This window comes from Emydura macquarii, unplaced genomic scaffold (genome assembly GCF_026122565.2).
Source record: "Emydura macquarii macquarii isolate MOO-44397 ecotype Brisbane River unplaced genomic scaffold, CSIRO-AGI_Emac_v2 contig_1451, whole genome shotgun sequence".
Classification (NCBI taxonomy): Eukaryota; Metazoa; Chordata; order Testudines; family Chelidae; genus Emydura; species Emydura macquarii.
In genome coordinates, this window is record NW_027131588.1 from 685,582 (window position 1) to 713,460 (window position 27,879).

General features: G+C 41.5%; 1 protein-coding gene across 3 annotated transcripts in view; it reads left to right on the forward strand.

The window, feature by feature from the left end:
• Window positions 1-27,879, forward strand: part of KDM4C (lysine demethylase 4C) — a 463,532-nt gene that overhangs the window by 341,565 nt on the left and 94,088 nt on the right. For 2 of the 3 annotated variants that reach the window (XM_067553078.1, XM_067553079.1), the window contains exons 16-17: window positions 4,963-5,018; window positions 11,279-11,387. In XM_067553078.1, the coding sequence (XP_067409179.1) occupies window positions 4,963-5,018; window positions 11,279-11,387 (165 nt within the window). Of the gene's footprint in view, window positions 1-4,962; window positions 5,019-11,278; window positions 11,388-11,646; window positions 11,757-27,879 lie in introns of those variants that run through there. The other variant, XM_067553081.1, reaches the window with a different exon arrangement.

The following is a 27,879-nucleotide window of genomic DNA, read 5'->3' on the forward strand; positions in this document are numbered from 1 at the left end:
AAAGATTAAAAATAGAACCGTGGTCTCCTAATTCCCAGGTCACCGTCTGGTGGTGGAGAAATAGAGTCTGTCCTCTAAGGGATATACAGGGTTAGTTGCTGAGTAGCCACTACATGGTCACCCTATGAGGGCTACCCAGGTTAAGATGGGGTTCCTTAAGGAAATGCTGTTGTGTCTCTTCCCCTGTTATTGATCACTACAGAAGGTGGGAGGATCATTGACCAAATGATCCTTTCCTCTCTCTGGGTAACAGATCCATTTTGGATCTTTCCGTATGTGCTTCTGGGTGCCTTCGTTTTCTCACTGACTGTCAGATATGTTTGAAGCTGCAGAGCTTGATGGCTCCATGCCACAGATTTGACTGAGCCAGGATTTGGGCCTATAACCTTAATGTCTTCTTGAACCAAACTTCTCTTTCACCTCATGCTCCCTTTTCTCTGTCTTGAGATGACACCAAGAGACAGATTCATCTGCTATTCTGCTGACTTCTTTAAATTTTATTTTTTGGGCTCTTTTAAATGGAAAGAATTTTCTGTGTAATGTGATTACAAGATTATATGTTTCATCATGTTTTTGTCATTATTGGAAACTGTGTCCTGTGCCTATTAGCTGCTTAAAGGAACTCTTGTCATGTTATTTCAGAATCAGCTGAGAGTGAAGTGAATTAAAGTGTACAAAGCCTTAACATTTTGGGGACTTTACATGTAGTTTAGGAAAATTCTCACCACATTCTTTCTTTGCTCAGTATTCTTCCACCAGTGTGTTGCTCATGATACAGGGGTATCAGCTGCAGGATAAGGAAGGTAATATGCTTCTATACACAGTCTTGGTATATCAACACTTGAGAATATATAGATTTCAGCATCTAATTATGCTAATGACAGATAAATGAGAAAGAATCCAGAGGAGAGCAACAAACATGATAAAAGGATTAGAAGATATGACCTTGATGAGAAATAACAGGAATTTAACATGTACAACTTGGAGAAAAAGAGACAGAGGGAGGCTATGATAAGAGTCTACAAATATTTGAGAAGTAATAATATAAAGGCGGAAGAGGGATTATCTACAGCATTGGTTCTCAACCATGAGTGTGCATATCCTTGGGGGTATGCAGAGGTCTTCCAGGCAGCACTCAATTCATTTAGGTTTCTTAACCTGGGGATTGTGACCCTCAGGGTGGTTGTGGGATGGGTTTTGGGGGCTCCCAAGTGCAGGGCTGGTGTTGGGGGGGTGGCAAGCAGGGCAGTTACCCAGGGCCCAATGCCACAGGGGGCCCGGCAAAGCTAATTTACATGCTTCAGCCTGGGCGGCGAGGCTCTGGCTTCAGACAAGGCTCACAAGTGAAAAATGGGCTCAAGTATCACACTGAAATTGAAGTGCAATATTTATATTGCAGTTGATTTATTTTATAATTATATGGTACAAAGGAGAAAGTAAGCAATTTTTCAGTAATAGTGTGCTGTGAGACTTTTGTATTTTTATGTCTGATTTTGTAAGCAAGTAGTTTTTAAGTGAGGTGAAACTTGGGATATGCAAGATAAATCAGACTCCTGAAAGGGGTACAGTAGTCTGGAAAGGTTGAGAGCCACTGATCTACAGTGCTCGAAACAGCATAACAAGGAATGATGCTTGAAACTAAAGTAGGAGGAATGTGTGTTAGGCCAATGATATTTGGCATGTGGCTCTAGAAAGGCATGAAATCCCAGGGGCAGGCCAGAGTGCCTCTCGCTCTGCTTCCTGCCATACAACCTAGTTGGAAATATGTGGACTACAAACCCTAGGCTCCCTCTCCATTACTCAAGCAGCCAGGAAATTGAGGGCCCAAGGAAGAAAAGAGAGGAACGGCCCAGCTAACTGGCAGTGGGTCACACTGAGGGGGTATAAGGCTGGTCCAGGGGGCATAGGTTCAGAAGAGGAGCATTGGTGGGGCAGGGATGCAAGATTCTGTGTTATAGGGCTTAGTTCCAGAACCTCACTCAGCACTCCAGGAGACACCTTATTTGGGGGCAAAATACCAGTTCTGGGGAAAGAGATTAGTTTATTCTCAGAGAGCCAACAACCAGTACAATCCTCTGGAAAAAATGCCCTTAGCCTTTTGACCTGCTTACTCAGAAAACAAGGCTCACACCAGTAAACAAAATAATATAGTTTGGAACCCTCTCAGTGAGGAAGCAGACCATTATTTCTCTCTAAAGTAGCTGCTACTTTCTGTCCGGTTTTGCCCTCTACATCTGTTCCTAGTAATTTGATCTAGTTCCCATTCCTTTGAACACTCGAAGGAACTACTGCTCTGGGTCCTAAGGTTCCACTCACTGAGGCAGGCATTGCTTTCTTTTATAAAGGGTAGTGGGTTGTGGGGGAACTCGACCCCGAGGGCACATTTTTGGGTCCCAACCAACACACCCTGGATCTACTCTGACTTTCCAGTGCAAACAAACTATTGTGAGTAAAGCAATGAGCAGCTCCACCTTCCCTCCCAGCTTCCTATTACAACTGATGATCCCTAATACATCAGAGCTACAGGATCAGGAGGCAGCTTCCTAGCTCAAAGTTTCGATCTCTGCTCTGTCAACACATAACTCAGCTGCAAAGCTCCTTGGGGTCATGTTTGTACAGTGCCCAGCACAATGGGGTCTGGGTCCATGACTAGGCGCATAGGTGCTACAGGAACACAAATAATAAAAAATCATAGTAATAAGTGTGTACATAGTGTATCAATGCATATACATACATAGTAATATGAATGTATATGTATATCAGTGTTCTCCGCAGCATGTAGCATGGGGAGAACTGTGCTAGGAAGTAATGTGGAGAGGGGAACAAAGCCCCCAAATGAATAAAAATGCAAAGAAGATAAAATTAGGTAAGAGAAGAAGATAAGAAGACAGAAGAAAAAGAAAGGACACAGAAAAGAAGCGGGGGGCGGTGGAAAAAAAAAAGAGAATTAACAGAAAATAATAGATAGAGCATTTGTAGCAGAGTGTGGTGTGAGGAGGTGGAGTGGAAGAGCCTATTCACTAAACTATTTCTCTGACCAAAAAAAATGTTGAAATCAGTGAAGAAGGCCTTGCTGTGTATCCTGAAAATCAGCAAACTTATCCTCTGTCGGATCAAAGGGGCAATACAGTTCCAGAGTCACAGGTCCTCCACTAACATTTTTATTAGCTGTTATATAGCACTTCTCATCAGTAGATCACAAAGCATTTTACAAAGGAGGTCACAATCACCCCCATTTTAGAGATAGGGAAACTGAAGCACAGGGCAGTAAGTGACTTGCCCAAGGTCACTAATAGAGCTAGGAATAGAACCCAAGTCTCCTGTGTCCCAATCCAGTGCTTTATCTGCTAGCTCACACTGCCTCTGGCAGTGCACAAATCTGGGAATTATCAGCACGAATGCCCTAGCTGATCTTATTGTGCAATTGCATGACAAAAACGCCGGTCTCCAAGGTATACAAGTTGAACTAGCTGGGTTTAAGTCTATGAATCCATAGTAATTTTTACTAATTTAAATAATGTGGAATTTTAATCCGGTTTAACTTGATGGGCTCTGTGTTAAAAGGCTTTATAGTCAAGCATTAGTGGGATGACCTTGCTTTTGATATCTGTTCAAGTGATTGGTCGGGGTTATTCTCAAAACTCATTTTTTTCTGTGGCTCTTTTGGCTTGTTATTTTATTACTACATTTTTCCCTTTTTTCTTGTATGACTCTGTGACGGGTCCCTTGGGGTGCTGCCCCTTAACTTTCCAAATTGGGTTGTCTCCCATACTACTTTGCTAGTGTCAAGCAGCAAACCCCTCCAGGTGCTGTTACCACTCAGCCAAATAGGACATGGAGCCCCATGCCCAGCTAGATTGCATGAATCCTATCAGAGCCACTTATGAATCTCACAGAGAAAGGCCCCTGCCAGTCTGCCCCAGTTCCCTGCCTTGCACTCGGAAGTTGCCCTGTCCTGCCCTGCTCAGAAGTTTGACCAGTAAGTTTATCACCTGGTTCGCCATGGTGCTACCTTCTCAGTGTGGAGAAGACACATGAGCTTTTGTTAACTGAGTGGTGATTTTTCAAACACTTTTCAGAAACACACTGTTTTAGTTAAGAATGTAAAACAGGTTTATTAACTACAGAAAGGAGGACTTTAAGTGAGTGTAAGGGGTAGGCATAAGAAATAAGATATAGGTACCAAAGGAAATAAAAATAAACATGCAAACTAGATCTTAAACCTTTCACACTAGGCATTTTCTAGATTAAGTAGTTTTCTCACCCCACTTGGATGTTCCAGTTCTCAGTATACAGGCTTCTCTCAAGCCCGGGTCCAGTCTTTTAGATGGGGGACGAGAAAGGACAACAAGGCCTGCAGCCTCTCTCTTCCTTCCTTTATATCTTCTCTGACCATGTGGCCACTAGACACTAGTCCACATGTCCAGGTGGGCCCTGCTGAGCCACAAAGTTGCTCAGTCCCTCCCGTGCGAGTGAGTCGTAGAGTTGAGCAATCTTTATTGTATAGTCTTGTGCAACTGTCATTGTATTGTAAATCCTTTGTTTACAACTCCTTTGTTGGCTGATGGCTGCCGAGCCCCTCCTGGGTTGGGGTGCCTCTTCTGCTGCTACTAGCAAGCTTATAACATATTGTAATAACAGCAAAATCTTATAACTTGATACATACTAGCTATCTGCATATTTTGACAGTGTAATGAGTTTTAGCAGATTATGACCTTTCATTAGATATCTTACGTGGCATGCTTAATATGAATTATTACAACTGTACAGAAAGTATGACAGGGGGGTTTACAGTATGCTGCTTTGAGGTACATTGTGTCACAGGCACCATGATGCTTGTGACTGTCATGTTATAAGTCAGTCAATAATATTAATAATTTACACATTTTTAAAAACATTAAGTGAACAGAATTGGCAATACTAGTAATCAACAGCTTATTTGTTTTTCCTTTTTTCCTTTAGGAATGCTGTCTCTGCACTTTGAGGGGTGGTGCGCTCAAGCAAACTACTGACAAGAAGTAAGTGATGGATACATACACTGAGATCAGTCTCATTAGTTTTAAACTTAATTCACATACCTATTCATACAAAGAAAACTTCCAAATGTAATTACTTGACATCATCCCTTGAGTGGAATAGCTTAACATCCAGGTACCATTAAAGACACTGAATTGTGCCACTGGCATTTTGTGAATACACTTATGTGCTTACAGGTAAACATTTGTTTTATTATTTGAACAATCTTCACTATTCCAAACTCTACCCTGCTGATCACTGTATAAAGGAAGTAGATGAAAGCTCATTTGTCGTCACTGTTTGCATGGGCAAGCCTTATCACACAGTCAAATGTATTTTCTTCTTTTGTCCTGGAATTTTGTAATTACAACAGTTAATATGGTACCTGTGAACTTTTGTGAGAGATAAGCATTTTGTTAACAAATTAATCAATCTGAATCCTTTTAGAATGGTTCTGAAATTTGAGTTGATTTGCTTTATTGCACTTACATTTTATAATGAACTCAGAAAAATGGTACTATAGCAGACATCATGCCATTAATAAGACTAATGTTTATTCTACATAGTGATGATAAAATCAAGTACAGTACATCTGGGGTGACCAGATGTCCTGATTTTATAGAGATAGTCCTGATATTTGGAGCTTTGTCTTATATAGGCGCCTATTATCCTCCACCCCCTGTCCTAATTTTCCACACTTGCTATCTGGTCACCCTAAATACATCAGATATTCTTGGGAGATGAAATTTAAAAAGTTGTGCTTCAATTATTGGTTTATATCCAGTTGTAAAATAATCTTCTGTGCATTTTGGATCTTTGCATTGCATAATTCATGCAACATTTCATTAGCTATGCCTGGCTTTTTTTTTTTTTTTTTCATTAAAACCCTTGAATTAACAAATAGAATCTAACAGATACAAGATTATCTAGCCCCGTTGTTCTTAACCTATTTATCATTGTGGGTTGCATATGCTGATGTGTTACGTGGACTGCATCCAATGCTACATATATGGCCCTGAGGATGTCACATGGGGCACAACTGTGTGCTGATTGGGCCACAGGTTGAGAACCACTGATCTAGACCAAGCTTACTTTACTCAGCTATCCTTTAGTAGTTGTTTGACCAGTGATTTGCAGTTAGTCACATTATACTTGTAAATTTACCACTGAATGGTGGCTACACATCTGTGAATTTCTGACCCTGATCTTAAGTCCTATAAGTACACAGCACTTAATTCCTACAAGTATTATTACTGTTACAGAAAAACACTGAATTTAAAAAATGGACACACTCACCCCGGGCACATTGAAAAAATGCATATGATAGACCAGTCAGCCTAACTTCAATACCTGGAAAGGCTCTGGAACAAATTATTAAACGATCAGTTGGTAAAAACTTTGAGGAGAACACGGTTATAAGGAATAGGCAACATGGATTTGTTAAGAACAAATCATGCCAAACCAACCTAATTTCCTTCTTTGACAGGGTTACTTGTCTTGCCTTGTGGTTAGGGGAAGCAGTAGATGTGATATATCTTAATTTTAGTAAAGCTTTTGACACAATTCCACATGACATTCTTATAAGCAAACTAAGGAAATGTGATCTACGTGAAATTATTGCAAGGTGGATGCACTGGTTGAAAGACCATATTCAGTAGTTTGCTGTCAAACTGGGATGACATATCTAAGTAGGGGTACTGCAGGGGTCAGTCCTTGCTCCAGTACTATTCAACATTTTCACTAATGACTTGGATAATGGAATAGAGAGTATGCTTTTAAAATTTGCAGATGACACCAAGATGGGAGGGGTTGCAACTACATTGGAGGACAGGATTATAATTCAAAACAAACTTGACAAATAGGAGAATTGGTTTGAAATCAACAAGATGAAATTTAATAAAGACAAGTGCAAAGTATTACTCTTAGGAAGAAAAAATCAAATGCACAGCTACAAAATGGGGAAAAACTGGCTGGGTAGTAGTGCTGGTAAAAACGAGTGGAGTTTTGTAGTGGATCATGAATTAAATGAGAGTTAACAATATGATGCATCTGCAAAAAAAAAAGCTAACATAATTCTGTCAGACATGGGAGGTAATTGTTCCATTCTGTTCATCACAGGTGAGGCCTCAGCTGGAGTACTGTGTCCAGTTCTGGACATCACACTTTAGAAAAGATTATGTCAAATTGGAGAAAGTTCAGAGGAGAGCAACAAGGGTTTTGAAAACCTGACCTGTTAGGAAAGGTTAAAACTAGGCATATTTATTCTTCAGAAAAAAGACTGAGGGGGACCTGGTAAGTCTTCACATAGGTTAACAGCTGTTAGAGAGAGGATTGTGATCAATTGTTCTCCATGTCCTCTGAAAGGAGGACAAGAAGTAATGGGCTTAATCTGGAGCTAGGAAAATTTAGGTTAGATACTAGGAAAAACTTTCTAACTATAAAGTTAAACTCTGGAATAGACTTCCAAGGGAGGTTGTAGAATCCCCATCTTGGGAGGTTTTAAAGATCAGGTTAGACACACATCTGTCAGGGAATTTCTAGGTTTCCTTGGTGCAAGTGGTCTGGACTAGATGACTTCTTAATGTCCCTTCCAAGTTCTACATTTCTATGAGTCTTTGTTTCTAAAATTTAGATCTGTTTTAAACTGTCTCCCTACATTTTCATTTATCACTTGCCTTTCTTACTAAGATGCTGACAGATGTACACAGATTAACAAATAAAAAAGAGCAAGAAAATGTCATCTAAATAGAATGCAACATTGTCTTTGTCTCAGGCACAGAGGAAGAAAGACAAGATACAAGGAATGTAGTTTAACTTAACTCATCTGGGAAATATATATTGCAATAACTCATACCGTGCTGACCATGATTCCTTCCTTTATCATTTCCACCTGCTGGAGGTCTGCAGTCAGAGTCCCACGCCTGCCCTGCTGGTTTCCAGCCCGTTGCTCGGATCCACCCCACTATTCTCACCTCATATAAGGGCTAAAGGGTTGGGGGAAAAGGGTTTTCTCTTTGCTGTACCCAGACATAGGGAGCCCCATCTCCAGTTCCCAGCTTCTGTAGGGGATGCCTTCCCTAAGTTCACTTCCAGTTCTGGTTGATCAGGGAACTGGACCCACTTTTGGGTTGAGTACATGCACTGGGCTCTTGCAACCTGCTAAATTGTGACAATTTGAACTGTACCTCCTGATGTACCCAACCAGGTTGCTGAGCTGCTGTGGGGAAAATGAAAAAAACCTTCCTGCCCCCACCAATCTGGCAGTAAGGGAAAATTCCTTCCCAGTCCCCAAAAAATTCAACTAACAGAACCTCACAGCAAACCAAAAAACCAGTCCTATGCTAATCCCTGGGAGGGAAGGAGGCCTATGCTAAAAGGACAGAGTTTATAAACCCTCCTCTGGCTGCACAGAGGCCAGTGACTTACTAAGTCCCACCAACCTACTCACTAGTTCAGGTGATGCTTTCCTCCCCTCTTGGCTAGACCATTCCAAACTCCTGTGAGAAGGGAGACCCTAAATGGAGCCTCTAACCTTTTTTCCTGCCAGTCCAGACAAAGCCTCCCCTGACTGTGGGCTTGCGGGAGTTACGTTTGATATCTGATGCTGAGAGTTCACACACAGCAGGTTTGAAAACACGTAGATATCTCTTTTGTGCACAGTTTCTTAAAAATATTTAAAATGTCCTATGTCGGTGGGTTTAGTTTGTAGGAGAAAACAGTCATTATGTAGGCTGCAAAAACTGTGGATAATCATGCCCATAACCAGCAACTTTACCTTTTGTCCCGCTGTTGGGCTGTTAAAAATTGTGAAATAATAGCTCTCTGCAACAAGCCTTAGCTCTGTCTCCTTGTCCATATAATAAATTACATTTATTATGCACCTTTGACCACCTTATCTCCACTCTGTCCGTATATTCATTTCCTCTTGGACATGATCTACCATTTTAACCCTCTAAGCAGATTCAAAATAACCTGCCCCCACCAATCTGGCAATGAGTATATTTTTCCTGCCAAATTTAGAATCTACCCCCCTCCCAAATACACTGATTTGAAGTGCAGGTTGGGCAATATACAGCTGTGGCAGACTGAAGGACTAATGAACCATGAGTACTGGGGGGAGATGGGAACTTTACCCTATAGGGGAGCTGTGAACCCCTCTGTCCAGTGGGAAACCACACTTCTTTTGGACCCTGATAGGTTAATAGAGGTCAGACCATAAAACTCTGATATGATGATTTATAGAAGAATTACTGTATTTATCATTTTTCTATCTCCCCAAGGCTTGTATAGTTAGCCACCTGATATTAAGGCACTCTGGCTTTATAGGCAGGTGGTTATGGGGGAAAAAACATTTTAATAAAAAAGATTAAAACTCTAAAACAATATTTCTGTAAATTGTGGCATAAACGAACTGTTCTCCATGAGAGTGTGGTGTGTCCTAAAGTCTTTATTGGGTCTCGTTTGGGACAGCCTGCATAAATCACTTATCTCTCTGTCACTTCAGAGTACAGCATTCGTATCACACTCATGCCAATCACACTTTCATACCACATTACACTTTTGTCTATCATATATTTATACTCCACTTTTCCGGATATTTTTCTCAAATCTGATTGGCTGAAATAGCATTACATTTGGTGCAAGAGGCAGGAATGGTTCTCTGTTTGCTCTTTCCCCCTAAATTCTTGTTGGCCCCTGGCCCCATTCCTGTGGACCTTCTCAGGTCCTCGTTTCCTGCATACCTCAGGGGACATACAAAAATTGGAGTGGAGTAAGTGAATAGAGCTGGAAAGGGCAGTGGAATATGACTGGGGGCAGTGAAGAAGGACAGAGTCATAGAAATGTAGGGCTGAAAGGGACCTCAAGTGGTCATCCACTTCATCTTCCTCCACTTAAGCAGGATTATCCCTAGAACATTTCTGACAGGTGTTTGTCTAACCTCCAATTATGGGGCTTCCATAACTTCTCTTGGCAACCTGTTCAAGTGCTTAACAATCTTTATAGTTAGGAAAATTTTCTTACTATCTATCCTAAATTTCTCTTGCTGCAAACTAACCTGATTACTTTATGGTGGACCTGGAGAACAATTGATCACCATCCTCTTTATAACAACCTTTTACATATTTATCATATGACCCCTCAGTTTTCTCCTTTCTAGACTATATAATGATGCTTAATAAGGGACAGCAGATTAGAGGATGGTGGAGAAGAACAGACATTGGAATTAAGGAGTGGAGTTGTTCTTTGAAATTGTAGGGTTCATTACTTTCCTCCCTCCTTTTCTTCAGATGTAGCATACTCTTGTCCTATCCAATTGACTTCCTGCAGTTGCAGTGAGGTGCATTTTGGTGAGTCCTTAGTCATGTAGAGCCATGATCCCAAACGTTGCTTTCTCCAGTCACAAGCCACCAGGGTCCAACTTGGAGCTGATGGCAAGAACGTGCCCAGGAGCATTCAGCCCCTGTGTTTGTGTAGATGTGCCAAATTCTGAGAGGGTGATAGCGTTGCTACTTCATTCTGTTCTAACTCTGTGTCCATTTGCTTGGTAACACAGAATCGTGATAATGTAACTGGTATTGAGCTTTGGTAGTTGAGTATGAATATGAATATGGGGATGGACTAAAAATACCCTCTTCGATCTAAGTGGAGTTAGTCCAAAATGTTGTAGTTTAGACAGTGAATTGTTTACAAATGACATAAAACATGGGCCATATGTAAAACATTGCTGGCACCATTACAAACACTGCGCTCCATAAAACAAATGAAAATATCTGAAAGGGCAATTACAATAACTCTATGTTAACATAAGGATTTTTCTCTAATATTGAAACAACACATTTCTGGCAAATATTTTCAAAACTAGATTGCTACATCTTATTAAAAAATGTCTTGTGTAGTTTACCTCATACATGTAAGTGGTATTGGAGTGTCAGAAAAGGCATGATATATTGTATGTCATCACTTTTTGAGCATAATCTATTTATTTTGTTATGCTGATCTTTCCATCTCTGGATCTGAAATAAACTGAATTTTCAGGTATCTTTCTAGTGCTACCTAAAATTAAATCTTAAATATAAACACTGTCAATAGACCTTGCATTTCGACCTTTTTGTTATTGTTGCAGTTCATAAAATAAAGCAAAGAAATTTAATAGGGAAGGACTAAATGGTTGCTGGTTTGGTTTTATTTGAGGGGTGTACTGTTTTTAACGATCACATTTCTGTACAAGTTTTTGGTGTTATTGACTTGCCACTTTTCACAGGTGGGCACATGTGATGTGTGCAATTGCAATTCCAGAAGTCAGATTTGGTAATGTCACAGAGAGGACACCAGTAGACACTAGCAGAATACCTTTGCAGAGATTAAAATTGGTGAGTAGTAAGGCTCCATACATTCCTTGCCATTTAAAGATGTTCTGGTGTTTTGCAATGTATACAAAATCTCATCTATGGTTAGGTATTAACATTCACACAATAGTAAAGTATTATACATTTTAAGATGAAAAATAAATAAACAAAATATCAGTTAAAAGAGAGAATTTACCAAGGATTGGCTTGTTGTTTCTCATGTATGATAATTTAGATATTTTAATTCTTCAGCCTATTTTTGGGTTACAATCTTGTGTTAAAGGTCCTTCGCCACAGGATAAAGGAAAGAGAAATAATGAACATTTTCAGCCACTAATCTAATACTGCTGCGACTGCTCATCAAGGATCCTGCTGAAACCAAATAAACTAGAATATCTCAGAATTCTTATTTGTGTTGTGGTTTCGTGAGGGTTATTTTGTTTTTGTTTTTTTACTCAGGGAGCCATTTATGAAGTTAAAATGATGAAAGACATGGTGCTCTCATGGTATTTTTACCATCCGGGAATTGAAAAACGTGTAGAGACCAGATTGCACATTATATTGGACTAATAAATGGCTCCCTGAGGTCTTGAAAAAGCTAGTGAGAAACATAAACACAAAAGCTTGAACTACAAATACTTGAACCCATGCATAGCCCCAGATAATTCTTCCATCAAGCAGAAATTCCATGCACTAGTGAGAAAAACGCAAAAGCTTTTGTTAAATCAAAGAGAATTTTCCCTATTGGGTTAGACCTAAATTACTTGATTTGCCAGCCTATGCATCGATGTATCACAGACTTCCTCTGATAAAAGGAAAGTGATCCCCTGCCCTGTGTAAAAGAAAAAAAAAGTTTGGAAAATAACCCCATTGTTCACTTTATCCACACCAAATGTTATTGGAATAATGGTTACTGATATACTTAACCTTGAGCTAACCTTTCCTTTCTGTAACTTTGTGAGCTAATAATCTTTCATTTTAATCCATTATGCTTTATATTTTGTAACTATTTTTAATTTTGAACTGCAGTTTTAACCATTCTTAAAATGGAGGTATATCTTATAATTGGTCATTGTTCACTAAGATTTCTTAAGCCCTTGTAGGATTTTTAGATTTGTAATGCATATTGAACATTTCCTAAATCTTTGTGGCTCCCTTACACGATGTGTTACAGAGCAACTGGGAATTCTAACACTACTTATCTAATGTGTAAAATATTCCCAAATGCTGTTTCATCCTGTCCTTACTTCAAGTATATTTTTTGGAGAACCTGAAATGTGTTCAATGCCCCGTTGTCCTCCCCGCCCCATTTTCCTGCATCTGAAGTCATGACTTTCTTGTTTCAATACATGGCAATATAGCCCCATTTACATATGGGACCTCACTGTGTGAAAGAATGCTCTCAAAATCTCATTTTTAACCTACAGAGACTGTTTAATTATCGTAAGTCAACCTCAAATTCTTCATAATCTGAAAATATGAACACTGGAAGCACAGGACAAGAACATAATGCTCTCATACTTTTGAAGACCCTAAACAGTTGCAGATATTATGACAATAACCTAGTTGGTGGTAGTGAATTGAGAGTTTGTTTTCTTGAGACTCTAGAAATGTTTAATTTGCCAAGTATTGTGTGGGTAAACAGCCCATTTATATGAAGTTTCCTCCTTTGGTGGGCTGCCCGTGACTTAAATCACAGAAGAACAAAAACTTGCTTCTGGAGGAAGGCTTGAATTAATTTTAAATAATTAGTTAATGTAGGCACAGAGCCAAAATGTGTGAAGTTACATTACATGGAAGTCCATAGGTCATTACTGATGATTATAGACTATCTACAGATCATTGATGGTATTAAAAACCATTCTATAACAAAAATTGGGTTTTTTTCTCCCATTAATGTAAGTTTGATCAAATTTCTCAGGTTTTTTAATTGTCAAAACCTCCTTTAATATTTACATGACGTTAAAACACCACAGATTTCATTAAGCTGTGTGTACATTTTTGACCTTCCAGAAATTGCTTAAAGTTTTGAAACATGGTGCATACTTTACTTGGTGCTGTTCTTAAAAGCAAAGCGCTTTTTATTTTTGAGCAAGATGAATTTTATAATGAAGGAACTCAATTGAAAACAATGAAGATGGGAGCCAATGTATTTCATAGCTGCCATAAATGTAGTATTATTTCAGACAGCATTATTGTAAGGGAGGGCTGTACTGTAATCTTGCTTTAGAGCATTAATTCAGACCTTTCGCAGTCTTGGTTAATTATATTTAATTTATAATGAATGAGCATTACTCATACATCTAATTTGAAAGTAGTGTATCATATTATTCAACCTTCTTGAAAGATTCCGTAATCATTTAACATCAGTAAATTGATGCACTGTTGTTACTTGAGAGGTCAGCAATAAGGGATTGTCCTGGATCTCCATCTTGGAGTAGCCTTGTTTTCCTAGACTCAAAATATTTCTGGTTTTTCCTGTCTCTTTACTGATTGAGAGTAAATCTAAATTAGATGTTAGTAAATTATCTCCACTATAATCAGATTTCATCATCATGATCATCATCTTCCCAAAGTGTCATTGCCATTGTTTTCTGAGTTTACCCCTGCTTGAGAAGAGGAAAAGGCAGATGTTCTCCTTCTTTGGTGAAAGGTACTCTAGATTGTCAGGGTTTGAGTTTGATGAAGCCAACTCCTGTCTTCCTACAACATTTGATTATTAAGCTTTTAGTTCCTCTTCCCGGCTAGTTCACAGATGTGCTTCCAGTCTTTAGACTTTGCCAACCTACAAAATAAGAGACAGCTTTGTAAACCTCCTAGGTTTTCTTGCACAACATCACAATGTGATGTTTTTTAATGGTATATGTGGGCATGACATTTTTTATTGTTTATGTGGGTTTTTTAACAATTAAATTATTTGCTGAATGCTGTCACACAGGAAACTTGGATTTCAGTCTCAAGCATGGTCTCCTGCTTGTTGACAAGCTGGGGCTGGTAGCATGTTGGCTAGGCTTATTTCCAATACCATTGCACATATGCCAGATCCTTCCCAGCTCAACACTGAAAATATCACTTATCTCAGTCTTCCTTCCACATCTTCCTCCCACATCAATCCTCCTTCCACATCAGTGATAAACTCCTGGCCTTACAAAATGCTGATTCTGGATAGCCACTCCCACCTGCTGCTTGTTTCCTAGACCACCAAGAATCATATTCCCATCCATATTCCTTCTACCATCTTCTGATTCATTCCTCTGGGAATGATGATGTCATCTCTTTCTTCCTTCCCCTCTCAGCATTCCCATTCTTGTTCTCCGCTGCTCTTACTTGTTCCTCTCTCAGTTCCAGTTCTCAACATATCCCAAACTTTGGAGTAGACAGCTGAGGCCACCTCTCCCATCAACATGTCTATAAAAGCACATAATGACGTTGGTGTAGTCCAAACTCTAACAGATGCTCCAGGGATCTTCCAAAGGGTGGATGCTGTCTAAACCGTTTTTTCCTTCCAAAGTTGTAGGGATCTTCAATACTGTAAGCCAGCAGTTTGTACCTTCTTCACAGCAGACCTGCACTTTTTGTATTGGGATGTCTTTGGGGAATAAATCAGCATGAGGGGCAGCAAAGTAAATACTAGCTATTGCTCATGTTATGATGAGCAAAGGCATTCATTGTGCACATTGTTTGCTTATGTGGGTCACTCAGGACTGCAGGAATACTTCATTTTAAAAATAAATTGTTCGAAGTATTGTTTAAAAGCTAAGAAGGGATTAGGAGGTCATAAAGGAACAAATTCTTCTTTTATTATTCTTCTTTGCAAAATTCCAGTTGTGTTTCATGAGCTTTTCATATAAATATGGAGGAAAAAATGAAAATCAAATGTAAAATGACCAAATTCCTTTTACTATTCATTCAAACAAGAGCTGTATCTTACAGTGCAGGGGGATGATTCTTATGGTGGGTTTTAAAGTAAAAAATAATTTTAGAAAGAACAAAAAAAAAAAAAAGAGAAAAAAGAACCCACACAAACAGAACATAACTGAGAGAAGTTTTCCATCTCCTGTTTTCAAATATCTGTATTGTGTGAGCTAATGTTCCTTCTAAAACACCATCCACCTAGGACTATAAAAAGAAACAACAAATAGATGTTTGTCTTTTAACAAGTTAAACAACATCTTGCAAAGATCAACATATTAGTTGGCTGATTTGTATTGCTTGGCTAGTCCATGTACTGACTGCTGTTAAATAATTCTAGCTCACAAATTATTTTGGATCAGAATCAGTGTATTTTGCATCAGCCTTCAGATTCTTAAATATATAGTATGTGCTTGTTCTTCCCAAAGCAAATCAATGTATGCATTATGCTTACAAAAGCTTATAGCTTCAAGTTATTTTGCACAGCTGTTTCATATTTGCAAAGGTAAAGGGTTCACCTCGCCAATTTCATTTCACTGTTTTTAGTTTTTACATAATGCAGAAATATGTTTATATTCAAATACTGCATGTTATTTGTTTCATATGATTCTATGTTGCTGAAAATGTACATGACACATCAAATTTTTCATTATGAAATAATTTTTGAATACAACAATAATAAATTATACTGCATATTTTTGAGAAATAGGATGATGCAATACACACCACCCAATAGTATAAGTTTGGATAGTAAGGGCTAGAAATAATACTTTGCACATTAGCTGTCATACTGTGGGTCTGATTCCATGCTCATATTATTTTTACAGCATTGTAACTCATTGACTTTAGTGAAATTACACCTGGTTTTCATTGGAGTAAGTGAGATGTAAGTGGAGTCAGGCCCTGTGTTTTTATTGTTTAACCTACAAGTTCTGGCATTATTAGAAATAAAACAGTAGATATATTTGCTGCTTTTTTTTTTTTTTTTTTTTTTTTTTTTTTGGACCCTACACTTTAGCTTTTGTGGCTATTAACATCCTAGAGTTATACGGCCAGAAGGGAACACCATATCATCTAATCTTATCTGTTGTAAAGCAAAGGACCCTAACACCATCTAGCATCCTCATGCTAAACCCAATAATCAAAATTAGATCAAAGTATCATAGCCCACAGGAAACTAAATTATTATGTGCCGCAGAAAGAGAATAGGCGGGACCGAGGTGCACCAACATCTCTGCAATGGCGGAGAAATGATTAAGTGAGATATACCTCGGTAATCCTGGCAAGCCCATGTGCTGCTCATAGGTTTTAAAATACCTTTCCTTAAAAGTAATGGATTGGGAAGATACTTGAAATTAACATTGATTGAGGTGTATTGGGGTGGAGGGAGATAAGGGATGGGGAAATATTGCAATGTTTTATCTTACATTTGTAAACACAAACAAAAATGGATATGGTAGGACATAACAAACTGGACGTGCCTTATACTGTATGAACATTTTCATTCTGTGGATGGCGTGGAGCTGCCCCATCACACCAAGGCAAAAGGCCTCCAGAACTCCCCAGCATGAAGTAGCACAACTTCTACTCCGTCCTTATAGAGGATGCATTTTGTAATCTTCTTTGTAGCCAGCCCTCTATGACTCTACCTCCATCCTTCCCAATACCATTGCTTTCAAGGTGTCTAGTGGCCTTACCCTTATGCAGTCTTTACAGTCAGGTGTATGGAAGGCTGAGATTGTGCGTGTCATGTACTTCTATACCAGATATGGACTGGTCACAGAGCTTGCTTATACCCCCCAGATCCATTCTTCGTAAAATCCTTTATTGCCCTGCCAGGTGTGGCTGAGGTTGCAATAAGATATTTTTGCACACAGTGCCATCTTGTGTCTGAACACTGTAATACAGTTTAGTATTCCATTACATCTCTTCCTTTAAGTTCTCCATTCCTGCCATTTAAAATTTTTACAAGATCACGCTGTCTGAAGTTCAGTATATATCAATCTATTAAATGGCTCTGAATCACACTGTTTTTCTAATTACATGACGTGAATGCATAACAACTTGGTTATCTGGATGTCCATTAATTGCAATGACTGGCTGTGTCGGTTTGGAAGCCTTGAGTCATTGTCGTTGTCTTGTTTTGCATCTGCCATCAATGGAGTTTATTCTGTGGATTGTTCTTTGAAGAACAAACTGTAGATGTCAGTGGTTTCTGTTGAGTTCTCCACTGTTGGGCTTGATCACGTGATTTGGACACTGATTTTTTTTTTTTTTTTTTTTTTTTTTTTTGACAGCTGGAGTTGTCCATTCCTTTTCTCCATCCAATTTGACACAAACCCAGTCAACGGGTTCTAGACCTGGCAATACTCTCACAGAGTGATGTCTGTTGTAAAAGTGTACCTAAACTATTTTAGTCTTTTTATATAATTAGCTACTCTCTTTGTGTCTGGCCAGATTGGAGATAGTTGGAACAGTAATTCTGAGTTCTTCTTTGAGTGCTTGCTTATGTTCATTCCATATTGGATGTGTGTGCGCCACGTGCACTGGTGCCAGAGATTTTTCCCCTAGTGGTATTTGTAGGGCTGGCTTTTGCACTCTTTCTGGGGTCATGCACATATGTGCCAGTATATAGGGTGCCACCAGCCCCCCTCCCTCTCAGTTCCGTCTTACTGTGACAGTGCTAGAATGTTCTCTTGCTGTGGTAAGCTCTTAGAACCCAGTGGTTTTCCTTAGATGCCTTAGTGTATGTAGTTTGTTAACTAGTTTGCTAAGCATTAGTTTTCTTAGACATATTGTAGGTTGATGAACGTGGCCCAGGGATGGGTGTCCCAGTCCCTGGGCTTCAAGCCCTGCACTTCGTGTGAGAAGCCTATGTCGGTCAATGACCCTCACCAGAACTCTGAGTACATCGGAGCGCTCTCTCCGGTGCCGACTTCTTCCTGATACCAATTACCATCCCTGGTGCCCAAGAAAACATTCAAGAAGATGCATACCGAACGGGGACACTTACCATTCCTGAGGAGGGACAGGAAGAGCACAGTTGACCAGGTGAGACTTGTACCAGGGCTTGGAGTGGCATTGACCTCATCCATTTGGATCCCAAACCCTACCCTGGACCAGCTGCTGACTCCTGGGAGCAGCAAGGGCCTCCGGAACCTTCTGGCACCAACCATCCTGGAGGTATTGCAAGCAGTGAAGGACCTCCTGGCAATTTCCATGCCTCCAACACCTCAGAAAGAGAGGGCCTCGCACCAGGACATGGTACCGGTATCATCAGCTGCTGACACAGAGACGTCAGTCCACTGCCATGTGAGGGCCAATGACAACCCGCCAACAGTCACTGGACTCACGGCACTGGCCCCTGGAGCCACACCGTAGGCAAGTGACTGTAGGCAATCTCCAGATCACCGCTGCTGGTCCCCAGAATCCCAACACCGGTCCTCAGATTCCTAGCACAAATCCCCAGAAACCCGACACCAGTCATCACGACCCAGTACAGGAAACTGAAGGATAAGAGCCATTCTCTAGACACATGAAATCCAGGCTCCTTGCACCACTCTCTGGTAGCAGAATGCACCATTCCCAACATGGTGTGGAGGAACAAATGACATTGGCACCATTGTGGTCCCCAGAGAGCAGTTCCTTGGACTTGGATGGGGAGAAGGCAGCCCTGCCAGGGGACAGACATCTATCTCCTCAGCCATGGACTTCCCCATGGGACTCCTATGGCGTTTGGCTGCAGGGTCAGTGGGCTGTACTGTGGCAGTTTTGGAACCCGTGGAGGTTTTCCCCTGTGGTAATCAGTGTGTTGGTCACCGATGTTTATCAGTGTAGGCTGCGTGCATGTGTCCCTGTGTAGATGCTGTCCCAGCTCTGATCAGGAAACTGAGACGGCTCTCACGATCGAATGAGTTGACACGACCACAGATTAGCTGAGCAACAAAGACCCCCAGTCCAGGTTTATTGTGTGCAGAACAATGAGAAATGACTTACTGAGTATCTCTTGGTCAGTTTTGCATAGGCGGCGTTACAATGGCCTCGGCCCAACGGCAGGACTTTCCGTTATCCCCTAGACTGGATGCCGGTATTCCTTCTGACACCTTCTTTTATACATTGTTACATACACTTTCGTTCTGCCACCTTTGACGTAGGTAGTTGCCACCCTCTTGACGTAGTTTAATACCACCTTTTTCCATTGATTGGCTGATTTGGGCAAAACAACTCCATGTATCACATTTTGTCATTTCTATCCATAAAAGTGTCATTTAAGAGAGTTAGTATCTTGGTACCTCCTATACCTGCTACATATTTTAGTAATATTTTGGCAATCTTGCAGTATCAGCACTTTCCTGTGCCAATTTCAGTTAATTTGAGTGACCTCTTATACTTCTGTTCACTCGGCTTTTTCCATTTAGGCCTTAGCCTTTTTTACAGGCCATAAGTTCTCACTTCTTACTACATCCCCTACCCCAGGATCACAAGGACATGTCATTCTCTGGGGCTTCAGGGAGAAGATCGTCAGTGGTCACTCACCCAACATCTGACTTGGATGTCAAGTCAGACCAAGATGATGAGGCCTCTGCTGTAGCCCCAGAAGGGCCCACCCTGGCCAGGGAGGAAGAGCTCATCCCTCCACCCTTGCCAGTGTCATCGACCTCACCAGATGAGGCTGTAGTGGGACCCTCCTCCACTGTCCTGCATGATCACTTGAATTGAAGGAGCCTGCTGACAAGCTTTTCGACATCCTGGCAGCAGCAGCTCCATCAAAGGTGGGTCTCCCAGTCCATGAAGGGGTAATAAAACTAGCAAAGGCCCTGGGGCAGAGGGGCTATTTCCTAAGTGAGCAGAAAGGAAATACTACATACCCACGAAGAGGTTTGAATATCTATACACCCACCCCTCCTTGGAGTTGGTGGTGGTAATAGTGGCCAACAAAAAAGACAGGCACGGGTGAGTTCCACCCCAAAGAATAAACAGGCAAAAAAGTTAGACCTTTTCAGATGAAAATTTTACTCAGTAGCAAGTCTACAGCTGCGCATATCCCACTAACAAGCCCTGTTGAGAAGGTATGATTTAAATATCTGGCACTCCTTGACTAAGTTTGGTGACTCCCTTCCTCAGGACTCCACATGGGAATTTGAGACTATACTGGAGGAGGGGAAGTCGGAGGCCAGTACCTCCCTCCAAAAAGCCTCTGACGCAGCCAATTTGGTGGCCAGGACAATGCGTTGGCTGTGACAATGAGACGAGCATCATGGCTCCAGTCATCTGGTCTGTCTTTGGAGGTCCAACGGTCCATTCAGGACTTCCCATTTGACAGTGCAGCCCTGTTTTCAGACCAAATAGACTCAAGGCTTCATGGATTAAAGGAATCCAGAGCCACTCTATGCTCTTTGAGTCTATAAACCCCATCATCCACCAGGAGGCACTTCAAGCCCCAACGGCCACAAAAATTTGGGGGGCCAATCCAGAGGCAAATCCTACAAAAATAAAAATAGGGGTATAAAAGATGCCAGGGGCAACCCTCAGCTACCACCCCCATCCCAGTAGGGCTCAAGCCTTTCTCATCTGGAGGCAGACAGGCCTTTTGAAGGTGCGCGTAGGGGTGAACTACCAGCCCTTACCCAGGATCCAGCCTCCCTTTTATTTTGAAATCACCGTGCACCCTTCGTTCTGGCCTGGGCTGCTGTAACATTGGACCAATGGGTGCTAAATATAGTGTCAGCCGAGAACACCCTTCAGTTTATTTCATTCCCACCTCCCTATTCCCCAACCCCGTCCCTCTTCAGGGACCCATGTCATGAGCAACTTCTTAACTAGGAGTTGCAAGCCCTTCTATGGGTAGGCACCGTGGAGGAACTGCCCTGAGAATGGAGAGAGGGAGCGTTCTACTCCCGCTACTTTCTGATCCCAAAAGCCAAGGGGGGGCTTGTGGCCCGTCCTTGACGTGTGTAGTCTCAATAAATATCTCAATAAGTTGAAGTTCTGTATGGTCTCTTTGGGCTCCATCATTCCCACTCTGGATCCTGGTGACTGGTACACCGCCCTCAACCTAAAAGATGCATATTTCCATATCAATACATTTCCGGGCCACAGACGATTCCCACGGTTTGTGGTTGGAAAGCAGCACTACCAGTTCACGGTGCTTCTCTCTGGCCTATCAACAGCGTATTCACAAAATGCATGGCAGTAGTCACAGCCTATCTCAGATGGCAGGGTATATAGGTCTTCCCCTCCCTGGACAACTGACTCATGAAAGGCCACTAGAAGTTTCAAGTCCAACACAGCATCGGGATTGTCCAAGCCACCTGTCAAGCATTGGGCCTGTTAATAAACAAACAAAAATCAACAGTGGTACCAGTTCAGAAGATAGAGTTCATTGGAGCGGTCCTTGACGCCATCCAAGCAAGAGCGCTCCTACCAGAGGCCAGGTTCCTCACAATATCGGAACTGATAGTCTACTTATCAGCAAATGCCCTCACCATAGCAAGAGTATGCCTCAGGCTGTTGGGACACATGGCAGCTTACGCCTACGTGGTCCAGCATGCGAGGTTACACCTCAGGCCTCTGCAAAAGGGGCTGGCAATGGTATACTCACTGATCAGACACCATCTGGACATGGTACTCACGATCCCTCATGATATTCACTTATCATAGTGGTCAAAACCACATCACATTCTCAGCCCCACAGCCAATGTTGCTGGTGTCAGATGCTTCGGATCTACGGTGGGCGGCCCACCTTGGGACTCTCAGGACCCAGGGCTTTGAGTCCGAGGAGGAGCTGCCGTAACACATAAATGTCAGGGAGCTCAGAGCGATTCAACAGGCCTGTGAGGTGTTCCTTCCCCAGCTGTCCGGCAAGGTAGTGCAAATATTGATAGACAATACAGTCTCAGTGTACTACATCAACAAACAAGGAGGAGCCCGGTCCCCATCCCTTTGCAAAGAGTCCCTCCATCTGTGGGACTTCTGTGTGGGTCACACCTACAGCCTGTGCACCTCCTGGGAGTCAGGAACACATTGGCAGATCACCTCAGCAGGTCTTTTTCTTCCCGCCATGAGTGGTCCTTACACCCAGAAGTTGCCAAGTCCATCTTCCAAAGGTGGGGTACTTCACAAATGGACCTTTTTGCTACCAAACAGAACAGGAAGTTCCCGCTGTTCCTTCTGTTCCCTAAAAGGGCTCCACAGCCATTCACTTTCCGATGCTTTTTCTCTTACCATGGTTGGGTGATCTGATGTTGGGGTGTTTGGGATGTTGCTAAATCTATCAGTGGCCCCCCTTGGGCCCTCCTATCCGAGCCAGACCTGATCTCTCAAGATTACGGTCGACTACTGCATCCAGACCTAACCTCCCTACACCTGGTAGTGTGGATGCTCCATGGCTAAGTATGGAAGAACGGGCCTGCTGCACTCAGGTCTAGCAAGTCCTATGATGATGCAGGCATTGGCAGAGCGGTATTGCAAGTGGCATGTTCGTGAACTCCTATCCCACATCCAGACACACTGCTAGAGAGTCATCTAATATGGAATAGACATGAGCAAGCACTTGAAGAAAGAATAGTTACTGATATTCGTAATTATTGTTCTTCGGGATGTGTTGCTCAAGTCCAGTCCACAACCCACTCTCCTTCCCCTCTGTCAGAGGTTTGGCAAGAAGGAACTGAGAAGGAGGAGGGCTGGGGACACCATATATAATATACCAGTACATATGTGTGCGACCCCAGATGGTGCTAGAGGTGGCCCTATGGATACCACTAGGGGAAATATCTCCGGCACCAGTGCATGTGGTGCACACACACCTAATATGGAATGGACATGAGCAACGTATCTTGAAGACCAAACAGTTCTGAAGGTCAGTAACCGTTCTTTGTCTGCCCATCAGGAGTTGTGCTGGACTACATCCAGTAGCTGCTATTGGTGTAGATCTGTGACTCACAAGAGCAAGGAATGGATCTTCCTGCTGTTGGATTTTCTTGGATGTCTGTACAGCTCTCTCAGCTTCTCCATGCATTTGTGGGTAACTTGGGCTGCCAGAAAGATGATCAAAATCATATTTTGTTTGGAATGACTTACATTCTTCTGCAGGGAATTGTGGTCTGTTGTTAGTCACTATTTGTTCTGGAATACTGAAGTGAGGAAAAAATGTACTTCAATTTCTTGATGACACTGCAACATGTTATGTCTTTCAAGTATGTTATTTCTATGTACCTGGAAAAATAGCCCATGATGACCAGGTAGTGATGTCCTCTAAATATGCATAAATCTGCAGTTAATCTCTTCTTGTCTCTCTGGTAATGGTGTTGTACACTATATGGTTCAGCATTGTCTCTTAAATTAAGATGAACTGGATCACCTTTCAAAAGTCCATTATCGTCGAATCCTCTGAGTTCTTTCACCTTTCTCACTAGGCTCACTCCTGCTGCCATATTGTGACTGAAAAGGTTGTTGGTCTTTGATCCTTTGATCACATGTGCTCTGAATGCAAAGCTTTTGTATTTGTAAGTTGTTTCTATGGTGAACTGGCCCATGCAGTTCAGAATACCTCCAGGGCTAGTCAGCGTTGTGTCAGGTGACTTCAGCTCTGGGAGGGTTGAAGGTGGTTGTAAGTCCCTTCTGAGATGACTGTGACCTCAATGCCTGAGTCAGTTTTAAAGTCAATAGTCTTGCCTTGAATATTCAGTTTCACTCTCCAGGGAGACTCTATGTCATCCCAAGTGATAGATCCCAGAAACAATGGCTCTTGATTGGCTGTATTATGAGTCAACTCCCTGACTGCTTTGGTGTGGCAAACTGCTGCAAACTGTTAATATTTCATGCATTTATTACATCAGGTGCCTTTGGCTGGATTTGCGTCATCTCTTGGGATAAGTCTTCTTTTACACCTTGAGCATGTAGACTGGAATTTGTCCCTCTTAGCTTAGGAGTTCTCTCTCCTTGCCTCAGGGGTTTTATGATAACTTTTAATACTCAGGTATCTGTTTATAGCTTCTAAACTAGTTTCAGGTTTTTCAAATTGCTCCTGCCTTTTGGCTAATTCTGACTGCTTTGCTCTCTGTATAGCTGTGGCTAGGGTTAAATCTCTCTTCAGTTGTAGCTGCTATGAAAAGGGGTTTTTTTGCTGTTAATCCAGTAACCAACCTGTCTCTGATATATTCATGTTTTGCATTCCCCAAAATCACAGTTTTCAGCCAATATATGCAGAGCTCTTATAAAACATTCAACATTTTCCCCTGGTTCTTGAATTCTCTGGTGAAAACATGCTCTTTCATAAACCACATTTCTCTGGGGTATGAAGTATGCATCAACTATTCAGAACCCTTTTATAATAATCTTTGTGACTGTTTTCAGAAAAGTCAAAAGATTTAAAGATATACCCTGCTTGCTTCCCAAAGCATAAATTAAAGAAAATTGCTGTACATCTCCAATTTCTTTGTACAGTTTGTTTGCAATGTGAAATCTTACAATCTGTCCACTCTGAAGGTTTGTCAAAACTGAAGTCCTCTGGGGCATTGCAGAGTGGCATGTTGATGAGATTTTGTAATCTTTGTTGCTGTGTTCCTTCTCTTTCTGCTGTTACTCAGGTGTATGGAAGGCTAAGATTGTGCCTGGCCCTTTTGTAAAGATATGAGGATGTTTATGCCTTCTCCCTGCCTTTCATACCTCACAGAGGGCCAAGACATGGTGTGACCCGTCCACGCCTTGCATAGCCACCTGAAAATGCCAGCATCAGGGCAGGCTGCAAAAGGAGAGCAGATTCTTCCAGCCCTGGTGGTTAACACTGAAATTAGACTTCCCAACCAGCCACAAACAATGCTTCTGATTCCCCTCACTGGTTATCAAGAAGCTAAAACAAAACATACATAGTCCCCTTTACTGCATTTCAGTCTCAGGTTCGCAATCAGCAGCTAGGTCCAGTAAAGAGATAAGTTACTTAAAACTCTATGCTCTTTACCAAAAAGGTTCTCCTGACCCCAAAGGGTCAGCCACAGTACCAGATCAATATAAGTTTGGATCTTACCCAAAATACCACACTGCCAGCCAAACCTTCAGTAACTAAAACTAAAAGTCTATTATAAAAGAAAAGAAACAAACTATAAGAGAAATGTTAAAGGATTAAAGCAATCAGATACATATAAATGATTTGAAAGTCCATATATATCAGGTTTTCATTAGAATTGTGGAGTTTGCAGGCTTGTATAGTCCCTTCAGTACCTGGATGGATCTCAGTCCTTTGTTTCACAGCTTCAGTTATAGATGAGTAGAGGTAGGTAAGCAGGCCTGAAGACTGAAAACTGACTGAAAACAATATGGATGGGGTGCAGCTGCCTTTTATGTCCCTTTGCCATGCTGCTTGTGGAAATTTACAGAAATAAAATGGAGTCCAGGGTCACATGAGTAAGTCCTGGTGACTCATAAGGTGTAGCCCCTGAGTTCTTTCCCTGGGTTTATTGTACCTTTGGGTACCTTTAATGGGCCAATAAGCAGACTACTGCTGCAGCCATGTTGGCTGCGGTGTCGTCCAGAAACATAGTACAAGTTGAAATACAAATACGCCTTACATATTTATAACCTATATTACAAATATGCCACATACACATGAACAATATAATCATACTTAGCAAATTATAACCTTTCTAACGGTACCTGACATGGCATATCTCAGAATTATTGTAATTTTGACATATTGATGTTATATAATATCATAAATGGTCCCCCTAATTCAGCTAGTCTCACACATGGTCTGCCCCAATAAATATAAGACAGGCATTTGAACTGCCAAATGTCTCTGTCTAGTTACAGATTGTGATCTTCTCCACTAGCATAAGATAAGTAGCATGAGGCCTGCTCAGTACTCAGGTGTTGCAGGCAGTGGTTAAAGATGTGTGACTTATAATGAAACTATCACAAACTTACCTTGTTACAAGTTTCGTTACTAATCCCAAAACTTATTATTACTATTCATTTGTGGTAGTGCCTACAATATATATTGTAGGTTCTTTCTGAACACTTCAGAGGGGTGGTTTTTGCTCTGAGGAGTGCACAGTCAAAGGACAAGTAAGTAGACAGAGGTCACGGGAAGGGAATAATCATATTAGGCAGTTTAAATGCTATTTATATACAAGTGACCTTGTCTCATTATAGGCAGCGTGGCAGAAGTGGGTCTTCAAGAGAGACTTAAATGTGGACAAGGTAGAAGACTTGCAAATGAGCTCAGGGATGTCACATAATGCATAGAAAGCTTCATAGACGAAGGCACAAAAGTGAACATGTCAGAATTTGACAGATAGGGAGACTGAGGTTGGGAGCTTAAGAAAACGGGATTGAGAATGGGGGGAACATGGAGTTTGACAAAGGAAGGAGGAGCAGATTTATGTAGAGCTTTGAATGTGGTGTCAACTTGGACCAGGTTAGTGAGCTGGAGTGAAGTCTATAGCAGAACGAGTCTATTTGTGGTTTCAGGTGGAACCCAAGCATAGTGTAATGGGATCTCATGCTTTCAACTCAAAAAAGGTCAAACTTAAAGGTTTTAGCTCAGTTTAGCTTTGGGTTTGAGTTTATTTGAACCCTAAATCATAAAGTGAAACTTGGGTGCAAACTCCTGCAAAGATACTTTCCTTGGCTGCTTAATTTTATGAAGCTGTAGATCAGTGGTTCCCAACCTTTTTGGCTCGAGGGCCACAGATATAATTTTTACAACCCTGAAGGGCCACCAGTCTCTGCTCCCCTCCCTCTGGCTCCAGCAGGGACCCCGGTACGTAGGGACCCAGGCAGAGCACTTTGTTGTGTTCCTTGCTACAGCCAGAGGGAAAGGAGTGCTGATCTCCCATCCACTTGACTGCAGCAAGAAGCCTGCACTGGTCGTTTAGCCCTGTGGAAACGAGCTCCACATGGGTCCGTAAGCAGCGGCTCCCTTCTACAGCCAACAGGAGGGGAGCTGTGGGCCACTTTGAAAGCTGCCATGAGCCACTTTTGGCCTCTGGGCCACAGGTTGGGAACCACTGCTCTAGGTGATAGAAACTCCCATTGACTTTAATAGGGCCAGGATTTCACTCAGAGTACTTAAATATACTCTGAAGTTTCAAAAGAATGTTATAACTTAGTTTTGGCCCTAAATAAAATATACAGCCACATTCCATAGCAGAGTAAAAAAATCCTTAGAGGTATGAAGCTAAACTGACACCTCCCCTTCCCCTCCCCCTCCCCCACACAATTCCCATGGATATCCTGGGATTTGTCCAACAGGAATACTGGGACTGATTCTCATTTATTCTGAAGCCTTTTATGCTGCCAGAGTGGTCTCTTACTGTAAATGAGAATCAGGCTCACTGTGTTTAAATGTTTCATCTGACATCAAAGTAACAGTTAAAATGTAATAATTAGCTCTCCTTTACTAAGCCGATATATTTAAAACCCTCTGAATAGTACATGTATGAATTCAATAGAAAGATGCATTATTTAACTTTGTTACTATCTAAACTTTAAAATGCTTGGATAATATAGAATGAGGTTATCCCAACTAGCAGTCACTGCACTGCTGTACCAAAACATGTATGTAATATGCCTTTGTTTCCTTATCTGTAGACTTTCCTATTATTTT